The 22,703-nt window shown below is 40.5% G+C and overlaps 1 protein-coding gene across 1 annotated transcript in view; it reads right to left on the reverse strand.

Annotated features, from left to right (window-relative positions):
- Nucleotides 1-514: 514 nt before the first annotated feature.
- CLUL1 (clusterin like 1) overlaps nt 515-22,703 on the reverse strand; it is a 34,521-nt gene continuing 12,332 nt past the window's right edge. The window contains 4 exon segments of the mRNA XM_058277513.1: nt 515-919; nt 922-1,081; nt 4,114-4,328; nt 17,320-17,451. Coding sequence (XP_058133496.1) covers nt 894-919; nt 922-1,081; nt 4,114-4,328; nt 17,320-17,451 — 533 coding nt within the window. The 3' untranslated portion in view covers nt 515-893.

Here is a 22,703-nt window from a genome sequence, read left to right on the forward strand (position 1 = left end):
GTTATTGTAGTTATTACCTTGTGTTAAATGAGTAACTTGTAACATTGATTTAAAAAATAAAATTTTAAATAAAAAATTGCTGGATCTGGGTATCTGAAGGTGAAGGGTATGTTGGAATTTTCTGAATGAGTTTTTTATTATTTTTTGCAACTGTTCTATAAGTTTCAACTCATTACAAAATGAAAAATTTGAAGGATAAAAAAGGAGTTAGAACTGAATTAAAATTCTGGCTCTTTCACTTTCTGATGTGAGTAATTCACTTAACTTGGGACTCTGAGCCTCAGGTTTCTTTTCTGTAAAATGGTAATAATATTTACCTCATAGATGGACTTATTACAAAACCCTTGCTACAATAATAGGCATATCATTATTTATACTTTTTTATAAATATTTTAATAGTTTCATAAAATTTATTGATTGTATTAGTTGTAATCTACTTGACCATTCTCTTAGTTTTAGACATTAAGATGACTTTATTATTTTACTATTTTAGATTACTCTGCAAATATAGATCATGGAGAAGGGGAACTTTTAATCAAATTTAGATTTATGCCTTAGGATTGATTCCAGAAGTGGAATTAATATATCACTAAGGAACTTTTTATGGCTCCTGGTATGCATAATAAAATAGCTTTCCAAAAAGGCAGGACCAGCTTATGTCCCTACCAATGACATATGAGAATTCCCATTTCATCAAATTCTATGAGGATTTTGTACAGTTATTTTTTTAATTTGCAAATTGGATAGGCAAAAGATGCTATCTTGCTTTACTTTTCATGTCTTGATTACTAATGAGGTTGAACATATTCTCCAGGTATTTTAAAACGAGTTTGTTTTTCCCTTTTATGGATTATCTATTCCTGTCAACAGAGTTTCCTAATCAGGCCCTCAGCTTACCAAGCTTTAAAATGTTTCTTAAATGCTCTAGAATTTTTGCCACCACATAGCCAGTGAAGTTAGAACTCTCAGCACTTTCTTCAAGAGGGATCTTGAGTGTGAAATTAGGGGAAGGCAGAATGTTGATGTCTGTCATCGTTCCGTCTTGACTGGCAAAATTTTCTTCATGGACACTTGGAACTATCTAGAGAAGAAGGATTATACAGTAAATGATTATTAAATACACATTAATCTATAAATGTGTTTAATTCTTAAGGTAACATAGCAACCTATTGTGTTAAAAACCAATAGCAGGCGGCGGACTTGGCCCAGTGGTTAGGGCGTCCATCTACCACATGGGAGGTCCACGGTTCAAACCCCGGGCCTCCTTGACCCGTGTGGAGCTGGCCCATGAGCAGTGCTGATGCGCGCAAGGAGTGTCATGCTACACAGGGGTGTCCCCGCGTAGGGGAGCCCCACACGCAAGAAGTGAGCCCCATAAGGAGAGCTGCCCAGCGCAAAAGAAAGTGCAGCCTGCCCAGGAATGGTGCCACACACACGGAGAGCTGACACAACAAGATGACGCAACAAAAAGAGACACAGATTCCCGTGCCGCTGACAACAGCAGAAGCGGACAAAGAAAAATATGCAGCAAATAGACACAGAGAACAGACAACAGGGGGGTGGGGGGGGGAACGGGGAAGGGGAGAGAAATAAATAAATCTTTAAAAAAAAAAAAAACCAATAGCAGTGGAGCAGGTGCAGCTCAATGGTTCAGCATGTGCTTCACTTGTATGAGGTCCCAGGTTCAATCCCCAGTACCTCCTAAAAAAAAACCAACTAATAGCAGCTATAATTTACATAGTCCTTGCTTTGTATGAGAACCTATACTAATTGCTTTACAAACAGACATGTTAAGACAGATGCTATTATTCCCATTTTGCAGATGGCAAAAATGAAGTCTAGAAAGATTAAGGAAATTTCCCAAGCTTACTCAGCTGGTCAGTTTCAGAGTCATATTTTAAATTCAAGTTTTTTATCTCAACGTCTTCCCTCTTAAAAAACGACATTGGCTAGGTTTCTTTAAAGGCTATTTCTGTCAGTTATAGTATTATAACTCTTGGCAGAATTAGGCATTCCTGGATTTTAAATTGTTTTTTTTTCCCTAGAGTTCCTTGTTTTCTAAAGGCCATGTATTATTAATATACTAAGTCAAGTCAGCTTGAATATGATCACAATGGAAATATGAATATTCCCCTCCAGGCTGCTTTGAAATTCAGATGTAATTAATAAGAAAATTAACAGAAAAATCAAGGTATGCATATATAACCTCCATCTCTGCTCTCAGACCTCACTATTATGATACCGAGAAAAAGTGGGTTCTTTTCTCCTGATGCATCTTTAAAGTCAATTCCCAAGACATTGCATTTCAAAGAGAGAAAAAGTTTATTTCGTTGAGCAAGAAATGGAGGTCAGTTGCCTTAGATGGCCCTGAAACTGCCTCCCTGATCTGCAGAAATTCTAATATTTTATAACATTAAGGTGCTAATGAATAATTGGGGTGGAGCTGGCCATAGGTTTCTTCATTAATAAATATGAAGGGGTTGAGCAAGCTGGGAGTGGACGCCAAACCAGGGGGAGTTACAAAGTTACAGTTGTTTCCAGAGACCAAGGTTCTGAGATAAGAAAGTACCCAGAAGGGGTCATTATGTTTTCCATATGGACGTTAAACAGAGGAGGGTGGAGTGGTTACTACCCCAATAGTAAACATACATAAGGGTGAGTTCAGTTTAGAGACAAGGGTTAGGGCAATCTAGAATTACTACGGCAGGTTAGTATAGGGAACGAGGGAAGATGTCCCGTCACAGCGCAGACCTGGCAGAGAACATGGCCGTGAGACGCCGCCTGGAAACCCCTGAGGGAAGGCCTCTATGAGAGCAAAGCTGGAAAACCCTGCTGAGACCCTGGCCATGAGGTCTCATTTGTATTTATTTATTTTTAAAGATTTATTTTTACTTATTCCCCCCACCCCCACCCCATTCCCCCATTGTCTGCTCTCTGTGTCCATTTGCTGTGTGTTCTTCTGTGTCTGCTTGCATTCTCATTAGGCGGCTCCGGGAACCAATCCTGGGAGCTTCCAGAGTGGGTGAGAGGCGATTACTCTCCTGCGCCACCTCAGCTCCCTGTTCTGCTACGTCTTCTAATTTTCTCTCTTCTGTGTCTCTTGTTGTGTCACCTTGCTGCGCCAGCTCTCAGCATCGGCCGGCACTCCTGCACGGGGTGGCTTTCCCATGCAGGGCAGCTCTGCTGTGAGGGGCAACATTCCTATGTGGGCCGGCACTCTGCGTGGGTCAGCTCACTTGCATGGGCCAGCTTGCCCTCACCAGGAGGCCCTGGGCATCGAACCTGGACCTCCTATATGGTAGACGGGAGCCCAACTGGTTGAGTCACATCCATTTCCCACATTTGTACTTACATATTTTTAAAAATGGAATCATAGAATGCATAGTATTAATACTTTGGGTCTAGTTTCTTTCACTTAGAATTATGTTTTTTTTTCCCTGATATTAACATCTTGTAACATTAATTTACATTTGTTCAGTTTCAAAGAAAAACAGTTTTATATATGCAGTATTACCCATATTCATATTTCACATGAGGTTTGACTATGCGACGAAGCAGGTTCCATTTGAAACTCCTGGGCTCAAGAAGCAGCCCTGGATAACTCCAAGCAGAAAGTTCTCCCCATTGGTCCCCAAGGGCTAACAGGTGAGGATCAGAAGACAACCATCAGGACAGCAAACAGCTGGGAACCCCCCCCCCCCCAAGATTAGGAAAGGGGAGGAGGGAAGGACAGCTGTAATAACAGCAACCCCGTGACCCGAGGCAGCCTCTCTGCTTGGAGGAGCCCGCATGCACGTTTACTTTTCTCTTTTCTCTCTTTTCTCAATAAACTCTTTTTACTGGCCTAATTAAACTTCCCTGTTCTTAAATTCCTTTAGGCAACCTAGCCAAGAACCTGGAGAAGCCAGCAGGTCCCGACATTACCATCACAAAGGTAAGCATACACAAGGGTGAGGTTAAGTTTAGAGTGACCATCAACAGGGGTGAGGCCACTCTAGCTAGCTTCAGGTATTTCAGGTATTAAACTTTTGCTATTTTATAACATAAAGGCATCTATATAATGATTTAGTAATCATAATTATTTGTTAATTCTTAACCCTCGATTACAACTACCTTTATTGAACTGAAGATGTTCTCGGTTCCGAGGATCTGGTTTGCAAGCTCAGACACCCAGCCGAATTGCTCTCTCATCTTCTGCATCAGATATGTGGTATCTCCTAAGTGATTCTGTGTCATCTGGAGAATCTGTGCATATTGCTGGTTGGATACATTGACCAATTTAAAGGCTTCCTCTAATTTTGTGTGCAGTTCAGGTACATAGGGGCAGTCTAGCAAAGAAGAAAGTAGCATGGTAAAGGAAAAAGTCCATGAAATTTGGAGTTGGGCAAAAGTGAGTTTAAATCCAGTTCTTACACTTTCTAGCCTTTGACTCTGAGTGAGTTTTCAACTAGGTAAAATGAGAATGAATGAAATAATCCTGTAAAGTGCCCATCACAGGGCCAGGCACACGGAGATTTAGTCAACATTACTTCCCGTTTGCCTCCTCATCCTCCTTTCTTTATGGTGTCTGGAGGTCATTCCGACTATTCATTGATACGCTAGTTCCCCTTCAGGGCACTTATGGGACTGCACTTCCAATCCCCCTCGGAGCTGAGGGCCACCGTCTTCAAAGTGGCATATTTCACTTCTGGCTGGAAGTCTTTAAGGACAGTTGATGAGTCACCACCTTCCCTACCCCTGACCTGGAATTAGTTTTGCTGCTTGTGGAGGCTCCATCATCCTTGAACTTCATTTGACATGTAGTAGAATGAAAAATAAGCCTTTATGGATACAAGCTCAGGAGATTTTGTTGCTGTTTATTATTGCACAACAACTCTCCTGGACTGAAACAGGAGGATGGCAACATAGAGAGCTGAGCTGACCCATGAATAATGCTCGGCATTGCATAAAGATTAACTGCATCCTGTCAGAGGATCTTGGCATTAGGGCATTTGGGATCCTAAGATATTGTTCTTAGAGAAAAAGACCACAGACATGGGATCTTCTGAGCCATGCCTTTTGTTGTTTAGTAAAATATCGTGCATTCAGGAAGAAAGGGGTGGGGAAGAATCCGCCAATCAGGAGCCAGATGACTACCTCTTCTCAAGCCTCCCACATCAGTTTATTGGTTCTTTTAGATAATGGGTGAAACACAAGGTTCCTCAACCCCTCAAGTTTTTACAGAAATTGTTTGGGAATACTCAAGAAAAGAAGACATTTTTGCTCACAAGCAAACTTGAAGCAGGGAACATTTGAAAAGTGATTCCTGTAAATATTTTGAAAACAAAAGGAATTACAGGTAAGATATACATTTGAAAGGATATAGATATTCATTTGAAATGGATTCATTTGCAACTTCAAGAGTTTGTAACTTTTAGAGTAGTGTCATATAGATTTTATTTTAAATACGGGGCAAGGGACAGCTGGTTTCCCTCAGAATAGTAGGAAAGCAGAATTCTACAAGATATACTCATTCATTCTTTCAGGGAGTGCTACCTAGGAAAGATATTTCTGTAGAACAAAAGTGAAACTCATGCAAAATGCAATCCCATGGGAAAGGAAAAAGTGAAACTATCTCTAGTTACAGATGACATGATCTTGCATATAGAAAACCCTAAGGAATATACACACACAAAAATTAGAACTAATGAACAGTTTGGCAAGTTTGCAGAATACAAGATAAAGATAAATAAGAATCAATTGTATTTCTGTACAATGAATAATTTGAAAGTGAAATTAAGAAAATAATTCCATCTACAGTAGATCAAAAAATAAAATTCTTAGCAATTAATTTTGAAAAAGAAATGCAAGGCTTGCACACTGAAAATTTTTTAAAAAATCATTGAAAGAATTAAAGAAGACCTAAATAAATGGAAATATTTCCCATATTCATGGATTGAAAGACTTGGTATTGTCAAAATGACAATACTCCCAAAATTGGTCTATAGATTCAATGCAAACTCTATCAAAAGCCACTGCCCTTACTTCAGCAATTGTCAAGCTGATCCTAAAATTCATATGGAAATGCAAGGAACCAGAATAGAAGAAGCAATTTTGAAAACAAAAAACAAAGTTGGAAGGCCCACTCCCAATTTCAAAACTTACTGCAAAGCCACAACAATGAAGACATTGTAGTACTAGGATAAGGATAGAAAAAAATACATATATATAACTGAAATTGTATCAAGAGTCCAGAAAAAATTCTTTCTTTTACAGTCAATGAATTTTTAAGTAGGGTGCCGCAACAATTCCATGGAGAAGGAATAGTCTTCTCAGTAAAAGGTGCTGGGAAAAATGGGATATCCACTGCAAAGGAAAAAAGTTAGACCCCTATCTCACACAATATGTAAAAATTAACTCAAAATGGATCAGTCCTAAATGTAAAAGCTAAAATTATAGAATGCTTAGAAGAAAATATAGGCATAAATCTTTATATCTTGATTTAGGCAATGGTTTCTTAGACATGCCAAGAGCACAAGCAACAAAATAAATAGATAGACTTCATCAAAATTAAAAATGTTTGTGCTACAAAGGACATCCTCAAGAGAGTGAAAAAGACAATACACAGAATAGGATAAAATATTTGCAAATTATATATCTGCTAAGAGTCTAGTATCTACAATGTATAAAGAACACAACTCAACAAAAAAGACAAATAATAAATTTTTAAAAAGACATATCTTTCCATTTGCAATATATATTCATTACATTACAATATTCCAAAAGCCTTAAGTCATTTCAGTAGCAATGGTAAGTGCAAAATCTCATAGAAATCAGTTATAGGCATGCAGTTTGTCTTGGGGTAACATTCCCCTCTGGCTGTAGACCTGTGAAACTTACAAAGAAATTATCTGCTTCCAATATAAAAAGGAGGGACGTACATAGGATAAACATTTGCATTACCATAAGGAAATTGGGGGGCGGGGAGGGGAGGCATCATGGGTCCCAAATCAGTTCTGAAAACCTGCAGGGTATACTTCATTAGATTTTTTTTTGTTAAGAGTTATTTTATTTATTTCTCTCCCCTTCCCCCATTCCCCGCCCCCCCCACCCCTGGTTGTCTGTTCTCTGTTCTCTGTGTCTATTTGCTGCATCTTCTTCTTTGTCCGCTTCTGTTGTTGTCAGTGGCACAGAAATCTGTGTTTCTTTTTGCTGCGTCATCTTGTTGTGTCAGCTCTCCATGTGGGTGGTGCCATTCTTAGGCAGGCTGCACTTTTCTTTTGCGCTGGGTGGCTCTCCTTATGGGGTGCACTCCTTGCACATGGGGCTCCCCTACGCAGGGACATCCCTGCGTGGCACGGCACTCTTTGCGCGCATCAGCACTGCGCATGGACCAGCTCCACACGGGTCAAGGAGGCCTGGGGTTTGAACCACGGATGTCCCATGTGGTAAACGGATGCCCTAACCACTGGGCCAAGTCCGCTTCCCTTCATTTGATTTCAAAGTCTGAGAGTCATCCTTAGAACAACGGTTTCTTCTTTTCCTCAGGGCCTCATGGGGGTCTACTCTTTCCATAGACTTGTCCAGTGACCATTTTCTTGGTGCCCCCCTCATCAAGCATCTGGGTGGCAACTGAGCTTCAGACCTCACCCTCCAAGAACATTTGTGTAATGGCCACCCTTCCCCCAATCTCTGGGGGGCAGGTTCAATCCTCTTAGTACACAGTGAGGTGGCAGCAACATTCTCCCTCATCTCTGGCATACAGGCCCACTCCCCTCAGAGCAGTGGGATGGTAACCTAGTTCTCCCCAACCACTAGGGAATGCGCTCTACCCTCTCTGTAGTCTGGAGTGGCAAAACTCTCCCTGAACAATGGGCTGGTACATCCACCCTCTTTAAATGCTGGGGCAAACTCACCCTCTCTCTACGCATGGTGGGACAATTTCTTGGCCTGAGGAGATGTCTCAATTTCAGACCCCAGCTTCTATGATTTTCCTCTTGAAGCCATTTTCCCTTCAATCTCTCCCCTCCTTGCCCTTTTAGTCCAAGCAGATCTTGGAAAAGCTTGTTGGTTTAGCATGCAGGAAATGGGTCCAAGTCATCAGACAGTAAGACTTTCCACAAGTCCTTCCTGGATAACTGTATTTCCAATGCTGACTTACAAGTTCCAAGTTTAGTAAAGCCTTCACATGGGTCACTATCCTCTGAGAACTTGTTTTCTGGAAGCTTGGAATTTCCAAAATCAGTCTCTGGTTTCTTTGTGCCCAACAATTCAGTTCTCAGCTTATCTCTTTCCTCTCAAATTTTGCTATAAGCTGCAAGGAGAAGCCAGGGTGCATTTCTACATTTTCTTTGAAAATCTCCTCAGCTTAATTAAATGTCCAAGTGCATCATTTTCAAATTCTGCCTTCCATCTAACATCAGGAGTCAATTTTGCTAAGTTCTCTGCAACTTTAAAACACAGATCATCCTTCCTCTAGTTTCCAATAATAATTTCATCATTTCCTCCTAAGGCCACAGTGGAAATAACTTTAGGGTCCATATACTCTTCAATAGACCTTTTGTGTATTCAATAGACATTTTCTATCTAGCATCTCACAATTTCTCCAAAAAATATCCCTCAGCCATTTATAAAACTGTTGCAGTATTTTTGGTAATTGCAGCAGCACAACTCCATTCCTGCTACCAATTTCTGTTTTAGTTTGCCAAAGGACTGCCAAGGCAAAGTACCAGAAATGTGTTGGTTTTTACAAAGGATATTTATTTGAGGTAAAAGCTTACAGTTCCAAGGCATGAAAAGTTCAAGTTGAGGCATCATCAGAGAGGCTTTCTCACCAAAGTTGCTACTGTTGATCCTGTCCTTGTTGCAACGTGGTGAAACAAGATGGCCACCAAACTCTGTGGAGGCCTCTGCCTTCCCCTATAGGATCTATGGTCTCGTGGAGATCAGCTGTGAACAACCAGGCATAGGGCTTGTCTCTTTCTGGGCTTTAGCTCTTTGAGCCTCTCAGGGGCTTCTGTTTTCCTGCAGTCCTCTCTCTCACATTGCAGAATCAAATATGGTGGCTCTCTTTTCCTCTGCTTGTCTGTCTATATGTCCACTTATATCAGACCCAATAAGGGGGTGGAGACTCAACTTGAATCACACCTCACCGACACAGTCCCATCCAAAGCCCTAAATCATCTTTCAAGTAATTTAATCAAAGGCCCTTCAACTGAATTTAATACAATCAAAGAGTATCATACCCAGGGCAATAGATTAGTTTATAAATATAACATTTCTCTTTTTGAGATTCATAAAATAATTTCCCAAACTGCCACAATGCCCAAGAGAATTAAAAGACAAGTCCACACAAAAACTTTTACAAAAATGTTCAGAGCAAGATTATTTAAAATAGCCACTTTGTGGAAATAACGCAAATGCCCTTCAGCTGATGAATGGAAAACAACATGTAGCATATCCATATAATGGAATATTATTCAAGGAAAAGGAAAAAGTTCTCCTACATACTATAACATGTGTGAATCCTGAAAGCATTATGCTAAGTGAAAGGGGCCAGTCACAAAAGAACACATACTGTATAATTTCATTTATATGAAATATCCAGCACAGACAAATCCATTGAGACAGAAAGTAGATTAGTGGTTGGGGCTGGTAGTAGGGAGGGTGGTAGGGTGAGAAAAGGGCATTGGGCGGAGGAGACAATGGGAAGTGACAATTAATGGGTATAGAGTTTCTTCAGGGGTTAATAAAAATGTTCTGGAATTAGATAGTGGTGATGGTTATACAACTTTAAGAATATACTAAAAAACACTGAATTGTATATTTTTTTTAAAGGATAAACTTTATGGTATATGAATCATATCTCAATAACACTATTATCAAAACATTACAACCCCATGGTCATTGGATCCACAGTACCTTAAGGCACCTTTTTAGGTGCTACATAGACATAAGAAAAGCTAGAGGATGAAACAGTTGATATATAACTCAGTGAATTTTGGGGTGGCCGAGGATTGTAGTTAAGAATAGAAATATAAGAATGTTCTTTCAGGATCTATAACAAAAGTACATCACTAGTCAGGGTGTTGATAGTGGGGTGATATATAGGGGGAAATGCTCCTAAAACATACCTCTTTGGGATATGAATGTGTTCATGTTATTATAAATATGTTTTCTCAATAGATAGATGTCCACAAAACAGTGAACAAAATATTAAACTTCTATCTTGGGGAAGCCCTGCTACTTTCTCAAATAAAATGGCAAAAATCTCTGGAAACATAAGCCATGCCCAAGAAAAAAAAAGCAGATATATATGCCAAGTCCTCAATCTTAATGCTTATAAGTTTGAACCTTATTTCTATAAAAGTGAAACTGCCTAATTATAGTTAATGCCTAAGAGTTACCTCCTGAAAATCTCCTTGTTATACAAATGTGGCCTCTCTCTAAGCCAAACTCTGCAAATAAACTCACTACACTCCCCCTGAAATGGGATATGACTCCTGGGGATGAGCCTCCCTGGCACTGATGGGGTTATTAGCAAACATTAATCAGCAATGCATTTGGAAAAAGACCTTGACCATAAGGGGGAAACATTAAACAAAAAAGAATATTTATGGCTAAGACATTTCAAAGTGAGTCAGGAGGTCATTCCAGAGGTTACACTTTTGCAGGACTCAGAAATCAACACCCCTTTGGCAGGCCCTATCTGGGAATATATGATAATGTATTTCCCCAATATAACATAGTTAAACTCATTTATAATTCCCCTAATCATCATTCTTCTAATCTTCTTATTTGAACCTATAATTTTCAATGTACCTGTTAAGCATATTTTTCAGAGACAAATCTTTGGACTGTTCAAATGCCAGTTAGCCCTGAATCCCAGCAGAGTAGTGCACAGCTCCTACTCTAATTCTTCAGGCTTGCCCTGGACAACCAACAAAATGATGATGATGAACATGTCCCATGTCAAAAAATGGGGAGTGTTTGCAGCTGTTTTCAGAATAATTTCTTCCATTTGCCCTGTGGTATCTGGGTCTCCTCTTCAGTCTGGGGTTATTACATCAGACATTGTCCTGGGTCCCTCAGGATTGGGGAATGAACAATCGTGGGATTGTGTGTGTGTAACCACAGACCAAACTAGACTAGTTGTTATTGTGAATGTTATCTTGTGTTGGTGGAAGAACTTCTAACACTGATGTAAAGATAGTGGCTGCCAGGGGTTCAGAAGGGAGGGGAAAATGAATGGGAGGGAAAGGTGTATTTGGTGCAGTGAGATTCTTCTGTATAATAAATACAATGACAAACGCATGACATTACACATTTGTCAATGCCTATGGGACTGTATGTGTAAGCCATGATGTAAACTATAGACTTTGGTTAGTAGCAATGCTTCAATACTGGTTCATCACCTTTAACAAATGTGCTACACTAACCTGTCAATAATAGGGGTAACTGTGTGTATGGGTGTGCGGGTGGATTATATGGGAATTCCCTATCCTTTCGATATAACTTTTCTGTAAATGTAAATCTAAAACTTCCCTAAAAATAAAGTAAAAAAAAAAAAAAGAATGTTTTCAAGAAAAGGAAGAAAGAAAACAGTTAACTGGTGCCTCTTATATACTGTGACCATACATATCAATGAACTTTTGCTGCATAACAAACAGCAAATATTTATTATTTCTCATGTTTTTGAAGGTCGATTGGGTGATTCCCATGTCTGAGCCAGCTCAGCTGGACTGGATGGTCTAGGCTGGCCTCATTCTTATCTGGGGCTGCTCATCCCCCAGGAGGCGAGACTTGACCCAAAGAGGTCAAGCCCAATGCGCAAGCACATTTCAGGTCTTCACCTGAGTCACATTTGCCAAGCGCCAGTGCCTAAAGCAAGTCCCATGGCCAAGCTAGATTCAAGGGTTGGAAAAACAGACCCCCACATCGTGATGGAGGAGCTATCAAATTATTATGGCCTTCCCCTTTTCCCCCCAGTCTGCATACACATGTCTTCCTTTGTCTGTGAGAGTTGCCAGGCTATGCCTGTGTTCTGGAATAATTATTAATAGTGCCTCCATCACTTTCATTTTACTCTGATGTGACTGATACGGGCTGGAGACAGAACTTCCTTGCTATTCGTGGCTAACCGATACTGGAAAAGAAGAAGAGCCACAAAGAGTGACTCCATTTAAAATTGGGACCAAAAATTTACAGTAAATAGTGAAAAATAATTGTGATGTTTTAGAAAATATTTCTTTTCTTCTTCTTATATTTATCCAATATGAAGGTATTATTAGAGCCATGTACTCAGCCTTAGAATAAAGAATGAATCAAATGTTGATTTGAAGGGCACAATTATTGTGTACAAGAATTGTTTGTAATGGCAATGGAGGGATACTGGTATGGGATACCAATGACAGGTGATATATGACTGACAGGGAGCTGTACAGAACATATGTCCAGGGTGCATGGTAATGTTTGGATATACTCATAGTGGCAACAATTAAAAACCACAGTAGGGGGGGTACTGGGTTCCTGGCCAGTGGTGCTCTGTCGTGGTCCCTAGGGGAGCAACGACAGTCTCCCAGGTACAGTGGTGGGGACCGGGAGGGAGTGAGGGTTCAACAGTGAGCCCCAGATGCTAATGACTATGCTTGTGAGCTGATAAACCCAAAATAAGAACAAGGCCTAGAGCAACTTTGTGCCTGGGAATTTCCTTCTGTCAGCCTTCATGTTACTCAAATGTGGCCAGTCTCGAAGCCAAACTCAGCATGTAAATGCAATGCCTTCCCCCCAGCGTGGGACATGACACCCGGGGATGAGCCTCCCTGGCAACGAGGGACCACTATCAACTACCAACTGATGATGCAACTGGAAAATGACCTTATACGGAAGGTTCAATGCAGATCAGCAGAATATCCATGTCTACATAAAATACCATGACTTTAAAATGCTGTTTGACCTAAAGTAAGGGGGAAATGGAAAGGAGAAATGAGTTTATATGGCTACGAGTTTCTAAAAAAGAGTCTGGAGGCTGGCAGAAGGTTTGCCCTCATGCACAACTGAGCAGAGTCAGAGAGACAGATAAAGCAGATACAACCCCCAGATATTGGTTCCTTTGAGGGCTAAAGAGACCCATGGGAGTTATGGTCATGGCCGATGGGGTTAACTACCAGGGCAGATGGCCCCTCTTTGGAAATGGTGTTTATGTGTGATGAATCTGGACTCAGATGGGATCTCCCTTCATAAGACTTTCATGCTAATGTGCTGGAGGTGCAGTTAATGTTGGGGTTTAAGATATATTTAGGGGATTTGAATCTCTGGACTGACAATGTGATAGCCAGATCCTGAGCCTCAACAGACTCCAGCACCTACAATCTGATTTATTGGACTTACCACACTCAGCTAAGATGGAGTTGAAGAAGGACAACCACCACACCATGGAGCCTAGAGTGATTACAACTGAAAATGGGAGGATTGCATCCAGCATCCAGGTGGAATCTGAGCCTCCTCTTGACATAGAGGTGCAATGGACACAACCAATCCAATGTCCACATAGAAGAGGTGGCATTGGATTGGGAAAAGTGGACATAATGGACAAAGGGTATGGGGAAAGGCAGGAAGAGATGAGAGGTGGAGGCGTCTTCGGGACATGGAGCTGCCCTGGATGGTGCTTCAGAGGTAATCACCGGACATTGTAAATCCTCACAGGGCCCACTTGATGGAATAGAGGAAAGTATGGGCCATGATGTGAACCAATGTATATGAGGTGCAGAGGTGCCCAAAGATGTACTTACCAAATCCAATGGATGTGTCATGATGATGGGAACGAGTGTTGTTGGGGGGGGGGGGAGAGGGGGGGTGGGGGGGTGGGGTTGAATGGGACCTCACATATATATTTTTAATGTAATATTATTACAAAGTCAATAAAAAATTAAAAAATTAAAAAAAAATAAATAAAAAAAAAATAAAATGTGGAACTCAACAGCAAAAAAAAAAAAAAAAGAATTGTTTGTAATAGCAAAGAATGTAAACAACATAAATGTACTTTGGCTGGAGAAAAAATAAATTTTTATATGCCTATGTAGACTAATATACAGCAGTGAATTAATGAAGTAGAACTACACATATTCACATGACTAAATCTCACTAACTCTATTGAGTGACAAAACCAAGTTTCAAGAGGCTACATAAACTCTTGTTTATATTGTTAAGAAAACTTATCCAAAATTGGGAAGTAAGGCAAAAGAATGAACGCATGTCCTTTCAATATTATACTAAGCATTGACCAAGAGAATTGAAGGAAGATTCAATTCTCTAGGGAAATGATCCTTTGTTGGACTTACTATTTAGTGTTAATTAGGGTCAGCCCCTATGAAGTTAGATGCAAATTACAGATTGAAAAGTTGCAAATGATTTTTGTCCAGTAGAGGTGTAAATCATTTTGGTCTGATAAAAAAAAAAATGCAAAAATTACAGTTTTATTGTCCTTTTGAACAGTAACTGGTTTTGTACCTAATTTTACAATCTTATTTCAGCATTCTGTCTGTTCTTGACTATAAATACTTCAGTCTCTCCTAAGCTCCTCTGAGCCAGCTTTTACACCCTGCTGGTCCCCTCATTAATAAGTTAAATTAATTTTTGACACGTGTTCATTTTATATTTGTGTGAGTCCTATTTTTAAGCTTAAAAGTATACTTTGAGAATACAAAGATTAAAAGCATGTCAAATATTACTATGTATGGTTATATATGAGATACACCTGCTATATATGACATGAATATGATATATACATTTGTGTGATAAAAGTTTGAAAAAAATGCAAGGAAATATAATCATAAGACCAAATTCAAAGTAGTAGTTTCCTTTTGAGGGGAAAAAGGGAATGTGATCTGTAAGAGGCACAGTGGGGGCTTCATCTATTTTGGTAACGTTTTCTTTCTTTTTTTTTTTTTTAAGATTTATTTAATTTATTTATTTCTTCCCACCACTTTGTTGATTTGCATTTGCTGTGTCTATTTCTTGTGTGCTCAACTTCTTTTTAGGAGGCTCCAGGAACCAAACCAGTGACCTCCCATGTGGGAGAGAAGCATCTAATCACTTGAGCCACCTCCATTCCCTGCTTTGTTGTATCTCTCATTATGTTTTCCTTCTTGTGTCTCTTGTTGCATCATCTTGTGTCAGATCACCGCACCTGCCCATTGCGTCAGCTCACTGTCTTGCTTGTCTTCTCTAGGAGACACCGGGAACTGAATGTGGAACCTCCCATGTGGTAGGCAAGAGGTCAGGCACTTGTGCCACATCTACTTTCCTTTATTTCTTAATCTACTTAGTAGGCACATGAGTTTTTAATATGTTATTCTTTACACATTTATAATAAAATGCATTTTAAACTTATATGGGAACACATTAGGACATCCTTTCCTTTGTATTTTTTTTTACCTTTGCAGCAATCATTTTGCATGCATTTATACAGCATTATCTGGTGTTTGACAACTTTTGACAGTCAGGAAGAGATTATTCATCATTATTCATGGAAGCCTTTAAGAGGGTAGTCCTTAAGTAGATGTTGGTGATACAGGATGTTTGGGTGAGACTCAACTCATAGCAGGCTGTTTTATAAAAGGTCAAGAAGTTATAAAAACTTCTGTTTCTGTATGCAACTTTATAACTGTGACTTAATCAATGAATACTAGAGTAATGAGAATCATTGATACATTGTAGATTTCATGTAATCCTTAAAACCCCTGTGTGTAGATGATAGATTATTCCCATTTTCCAAATGATGCAACAGAAACTCAGAGAGTCACCTAGTTTGTAATTTAGAAGAAATAAGACACCTCCCTGTCTGCTCCAGGTAATCCAACAAAAAGGTCCAATTTCTAAACACAGCTACTTAGAACAATACTTTCCAAATTTCTACCACAACAGATTCTAGATGTCAGAATTTTCTAATATACATTCTAAGGTAGGGTAGATGTGTCCATGGAAATAAAATTTGGTCAGCGAGTGATATGGAGAAGTAGAAAGTCCATTTCTATAATGGACCATGCTTTTATAAGAAGGAAAGACCACTGAGGTAGGACAAGCACGAGAGGGAATAAACTGGAGGGAGAGAATGATAAGAAGATGAGGAGTGTTTTAAACAGCTGGAAAGAACGAACACACATCCGCTGTGGTTACATTTATACGTTATTGTGACCGCGGTTTTGGTGTGAACGGTTTGGGGTTGCTCGGATGAGTCAGCGTCACTTTCACTGGGGCCTCTCAAGCCTTGCTCTCGTTCTGAAGCCCAGTGGTCTGCGCCCCTCCCAGCCCCAGCCCACCGGAAAATTAGGAAATAAGAGCCCAGGCTGGTGATACGTAAATAAAGCAGAAAGGGAGTGTTGCTGACTCTACAAAGGTTTAATGGCCATCCAGATAGTGACCGAACCTACTTTCATAGGATGTACCCAGACAACCAACAAAAGGATGATGATAAACAACACCCATCTCAAAAAACAAAGAGTATCTACAAATGCAAGCAAGACTTTCACCCATCTGCCCCGAGAGATCTAAGCGCGCTCTCTGTCAGAAACAGAGCAGGCATCGCCATCCCAAAATCCTCAAGGCTGAGGAATGAACAAACATAAGGGGGGAAGGCAACTATGGACTAAAGTAGACTTATGATGATTCCAGCAAGGGAAGAATTTGTATAAAGGCAGTGGCCACCAGAGGTTCTGAGGGGAGGGACAGAGAAGAATAGGTATGATAAGAGGCATTTTTAGGACATTGGAATTATCCTGCATGACCTTGTAATGATGGATACCGTCCATTATACATTTTGTCAAAACCCATAAAATTGTGTGGGGCAAAGAGTAAACTATAACATAAACTATAGTCCTAGGTTAGTACGATGCCTCAATATGTGTTCATCAATTGTAATAAATGTAGCACACTCCTGAAAGACGTTGCTAATGGGGGAAAATGTGGGACGGGGAGTGGGTGGGGGTATATAGGAATCCCTTATATTTTTGATGTAACATTTATGTAATCTAAAGCTTTTTAAAAATAAAAAAGTAATTAATTAATCTGGGAACAAAAAATTAGAATGAGAGCTTTACTCCTTTTAAGTTGTGCAGCATATAGACATTCATAACCCCTGCAATGCCTTGATTCTCACAATGGAATGACCTAGTTCATCCAAAGAAAATATTAATCTGTAAAGCAAGGTTTCTTGAGCAGGGTTATTAAGTAAATAGTATATAACAGGTCAGATTTAAGTCTTAGCAGTGTTTTATGCTCATAAAATTGAGTTTTCTACTCCAGCCAGGACACTGTTGCAACCCTAAGAACATAATTATTTACCTTCCTTTAGGTAATCCTGACATTCTTGGCATCTTTCATGAAACTTGAGACACCCGGAAAAATTCTGGCGAAGGTCTGCACACAGCCCTCTGTCCTGCACAGGCGACATCTTTGAGGTTGGGTCTCCGTGGTCTGGGACACATAACATTTACACATCAGTGTTGTGAAATTGGCATTTTAACAAACTGGATACAATGCCATTCCTTTTTCTTACCAATGCTTTCAAAAGCGTTTTCCTGTATTCAGACATGAGAATGTGTATTGGTGCAACCATTTGGTAGGACAGCTTGACATTACCTATTAAAGATGGCCCATCACTAGTCTCATCACTAGCAATTTATCAATAGCACACACACACACACACACACGCAAAGGTCAATGCAAATAATTTTATTTCTTAGAAAGAACTATAAGAAATTATTAATAGTTACCATATTTCAGAAGAGGCATTTGATGGGGTGGGAGAGGACAGTTTCTGTTTATTTTCCTCTTTTGCATATTTTAATTATTTTAAACTTAGTATGTGTCTCTATTATTATGATTTAAGTCAACGAGGCTAACTAAATAGGGAAGGGTGAGCCACTCTTTCCTTTGGATATCTCTTTTAAAAAACTAGCAATTTTTATTTTTTTAAAGCTATAATAGGGAAGTATATTGGAGTTCCAATGTACTAAAGAAGTTCTGTTTCTTACACTGAGTGGTAGGTATTTATTTTTATCACTATTCATTTGTGCCTTCCGTGTATGTGTGCACGTGTGTGCTAGCGCATGTGTGTGTGTGCACAAAATATCATGAAGTAGATCAAAGGTTTAGCAGATCAACTTTTGAGAAACTTTTTTTTGGTAGGATTAATAGTCTGCATAAAAATGTTCATGCAGAAGAAGTGTAGCCAAAAGAAAATTGTCAGGTCCCAAAAGAGTGTTTCATATTAGGAAAAATTATTATTAAACTTCTAATCTGATGATTTTCTGTTGTATTAAAACTTCTACATTTAAGAAAGTATTTTATGTCTAGATTAATTGTAAAATACATTGTTGTAAAAACTATGCGGCATTTATTAGATGATGTGGTATGTACAGCAATTGTCTCCTTTCTTGGATAGAAAGTAATTTCCCCTCAGCTGCACGTCAGACCCTGCCCTGGAGAATCAGTCTTTCCTCTCTCTGCCCCACAGACCCCCAGTGAGAAATTCTACTGCAGAACCTGCCCCTGTGTTAGGCAGCCTTTGTTTCCTCATCTTCCCCATTAGTCTTGTTTTTGTTCTTTGTTTTTGTTTTTGCTTTAGAAGGTACCTGGGATTGAACCCACAATCCTGTGCATGGGAAGCAGGTGCTCAACCACCAAGCTACATCCGTTCCCCATTGTCATTTTCATTTTGTCATTCTTCTGTAACTTCCTGTCATCTCACTTGTGATACATGTATTAGTCTGCCAAAAGGCTGTCAATGCAAAATGCCAGAGATCTGTTGGCTTTTATAAAGGGTATCTATTTGGGGTAAAAGCTTACAGTTAAAAGGCTATAAAAAGTCCAGCTTAAGGTTGCTTTTTCACCAAAGTCAGTTGTCATGTATTGAAGCTAGATGGTCTCTGCCTTTCCCTGTGGGCTTTCTCCTGACATAGGGCTCGTTTCTTTCCAGACCTTCTATATCAGTCTCAGCTGTTTGGCTCCCTTTCCAAGGTCAGCTGTAAACCGTCAGGCCAATGGCTCATCTCTCCCTGGGGCTTCAGCTGTTTGTGCCTTCTCCTTTCTGTCATATGGCAGGATCAGAAATGACAGAGCTCTCTTCCTGCGTCTGTCTTTCTGTGGGAGTGTCCATTAATAACAGATCCGGCAAGGGGGGCAGCATCTCAACCTGAGCTGCACCCACTGGCATAGTCAAATCAAAAGCCCTGACCTTGAGGAGTAGATGTGGCTCAAGCAGTTGAGAGGTCCTGGTTTTGGATCCCGTGCCTCCTGAAAACAAAAACAAGCAAGCAAACAAACAAAAAAGCCCAACTCAGGGCGGCTGATGTGACTCAGGTGTTGAGCACAGGCTTCCCGGATTCAATCTTCTACCCTAATACCTCAAAAAAAAAAAAAGCCCCAATCTTAACAGATAAGCTAATCAAAGACACCTCAGTAATCAAAGGGCATGCCACCCAGAGGAATAGATTAGTTTACAAACAATCTCTTTTTGGGATCATAATCTCAAACTGCTACAATATGGTAATGTAGCTGCCTGTTTTCCTTTCTCTGGACTGAGCTCGTTGTGTCATAATCATCTTCTTCTCTCTTGGATCTAGCCTAATAGCAGTACATAGATCAGGGATGCAAATTCCAGGTCCATAGGACACCAATTCCCATCCTGCACCCCTGGCAATTAACCTCCCACCTCACTTCAGGCTCACCAGGACAGAGCCTCACAGTCGTTCTGGGCAGCTATTCCCAGGGCCGCCGCCGTCATGAGCCATCTCCCCTCCCCACCCACTCTTGTTTCTCCACCACGGGAAAACGAAGGCAAACATTCCCTTCGGCAGGATTAGGACCCAGCCCTCCTGGCACGCGGTGCAGTGCCGAACTACTACTACGGCACACGGTTTTACTGAACACAAACGCGTTCTCATTTATTCTTTCCAGGGATCTATGAGACAAATGAGGTCAACTGCAAGAGCTATTTTATTCTTTCAACAGATTCAGGAATTGAGGTCTAGATAGGGAGGAAAGAAATTCTTCTTTATGGAGATTAATAATGAAATCTGAATAAAATAGAAAATATTAAACATCAAGGTATTTAAGAATTTTTATTATTTCTCCTCTACCTTTCATGGTGTTTCTTATTCATTTTTAGCTATATTTCTAGTTTCGACTTTTAGGATGATCGTGACAAAAAAGCTGTCAATGAAGGGGCAGGATCTGCAGTAGAATGCCTCACTGGGGGTCTGTGGGGCAGAGACAGGACCCACCAATTCTCCAGGGCAGGGTCCTGGTGTGCAGTTGGGGGGAAACTACTTTCTATTCAACAAAGGAGGTGGTTGCCTCACCAGAGTCAGTAAATGTTGTCTATTTTAATTAAGAGAATGTATTAAGTTTCTAAATTGCCATGAAATTAGTGCCTTAAAACAATGTAAATTATCACCTTACAGTTCTGGTGGTCAGAATCTGATGTGGATCCTCCTGGGCTAAAACCAAGGTGTTGGCAAGATGTTTAGGGAGAATCTATTTCCTTGCCTTTTCCATCCATATTCCTCGACTTGGGCCCCCCTTTCTTCTATCGTCAAAGCCAACAAAGTAGGGCTGAGTCCTTCTCAAACCACCATCTCCGTTAGTTCTCTCCTGCCTCCCTCTTCCACTTTTAAGGAATCTTGTGATTCTATTGGGCCCACCTGGATAATCCAAGTGGCTCTTATGTTAAGGCAGGGGTTCTTAGCAAAGAGTGCATGAGCTTGAATCGAAATTCAAAAAAACGTCTTTCTTGTGGGGATGTGTTGGTGCTGGGTTAATATATTTATTAAATAATACACAGGATAGCATGGACTTAGTAAGAGATCTGTGGTTTTCACCTGACTGGCAAAAGGGTCCATGGAACAAAAAAGGTTAAGAACCCCTGTGTTAAGGTCAGTTGATTAGCAACATTAAATCCATCTGGGGAAGAAGATGTGGCTCAAGCGACTGAGCTCTTGCCTACCACACGGGAGGTCCATGGTTCCATTTTCAGTGCCTCCTAATGAAGTCAGTGAGCTGACACACCAAGATGATGCAACAAGAGACACAAGAAGAAAAAAACATAATGAGAGACACAACAAGGCAGGGAACAGAGGTGGCTTTAGTGATTAGGCACCTCCCTCCCACATTGGAGGTCCTGGGTTCAGTTCCTGGTGCCTCCCAAAAAAACAAGGAAGACAACAGACACAGTAAGTGCAAACGAAGGGGTGGGGAGAAAGAAATAAATCTTAAAAAAATAAAAATAAAAAACCCATCTGTACCCTTACCTCCTTCCCATATACTCTAACCTATGGGTTCTTAACCAGGGGTCCATGAGCTTGAATTGAAATTCAAAAAATCATTATTCTTGACAACCAGCAAGATGGTGGCAGAGTAAGGAGCTCCTAGAGTCAGCTCGTACTACAGGGCAGTTAGCAAACACCCAGAGCTATCTAAAGCACCTGTTTGGGGGCTCCAGGGCATCAGAAGAGCATCCTACAACATCCTTGAAGGAATGGAAGGAGGAGACTGCCCATCTGCAGAGAAGACTCATAAGTAGAGCATTTCATGCCCAGGAGGCCGGTGCCCATCCTCCACTGGAGGCACAAGCTGCCTCAGGAGCTGTTCCGTGGCTGGAATCGAAAGCTCCACTTCCCCAAAATGGGGGAGGAAGAGATGGTTGGGCACCAGCTTCAGCTACTGATGAGTAAATTTGGTGGGCTAAAGTATAATCCTAAGAACAGCCAAAGTTTGAACCTGTCCAAGTCAGAAAGAGGCCGGTAGCTGCCATTTTAATTCTGCTCGAGGCATGACAGGAAGTGAACAGACTGAAAATCACAGTGCTGGTAGGACTGGCTTCTTTCCATCCAGATCTGATTGCTCTAGCCTAGGCTTCAGCCTCACCTCGAGGAAGCTGGCAGGCCCTGCACCAGCCTCTCTGGGTAACTGCAGGTACATTCGGCAGGCGGACTGAATAGTTGGAAGTCTACTGGGGCAATTGCGGTCATTTTGGACCTGCAGGGCATAGATTGCTGCCCACACTTGCAGCTCCATCCTCACCTTAAGCAGGGGAGGAAGGAGCGTGAAGCTTCATCAGTCTCTCTGGGTAACTACAGTCTAGGCTTGCACGAGTTGGATTATTACATATGGCTGTGGCTCTGTCCCTACCCCTGGCAAAGGAGAAAGTTGGGAGAAGCTTCATCAGTCCCTGGGGAAATGAGGGCAGCTTGAGCCTCTACAGCTTACAGCACCAACTACATCCTTGGCTCCTACTACGCAACCAGCAAGGGAGAAAGGGCAAGAAAGACCTAAACTAAAGAGAGAAACTGTATCCAGAATAATTATATCGTAGTAAGCCAGATGCCAAGATAACAACAAAAATTACAATCCACAACAAGAAACAGGAAGCTATGACCCAGTTAAAGGAACAAGATAAGCCTCCGGATGACATAAAGAAGTTGAGACAACTAGTCATAGGTGTTCAAACAAATCTCCTTACGAATTCAATGAAATGGCTAAAGAGATTAAGGATATTAAGAAGACATTGGATGAGCACAAAGAAGAATTTGAAAGCATACACAGAAAAATAGCAGCTCTTATGGAAATGAAAGGCACAATAAATTAAATAAAGAATACACTACAATCATATAATTACAGTTTTGAGGAGACAGAAGAAAGGGTTGGTGAGCTTGAAAAAGAAATGA

This window comes from Dasypus novemcinctus, chromosome 16 (genome assembly GCF_030445035.2).
Source record: "Dasypus novemcinctus isolate mDasNov1 chromosome 16, mDasNov1.1.hap2, whole genome shotgun sequence".
Classification (NCBI taxonomy): Eukaryota; Metazoa; Chordata; class Mammalia; order Cingulata; family Dasypodidae; genus Dasypus; species Dasypus novemcinctus.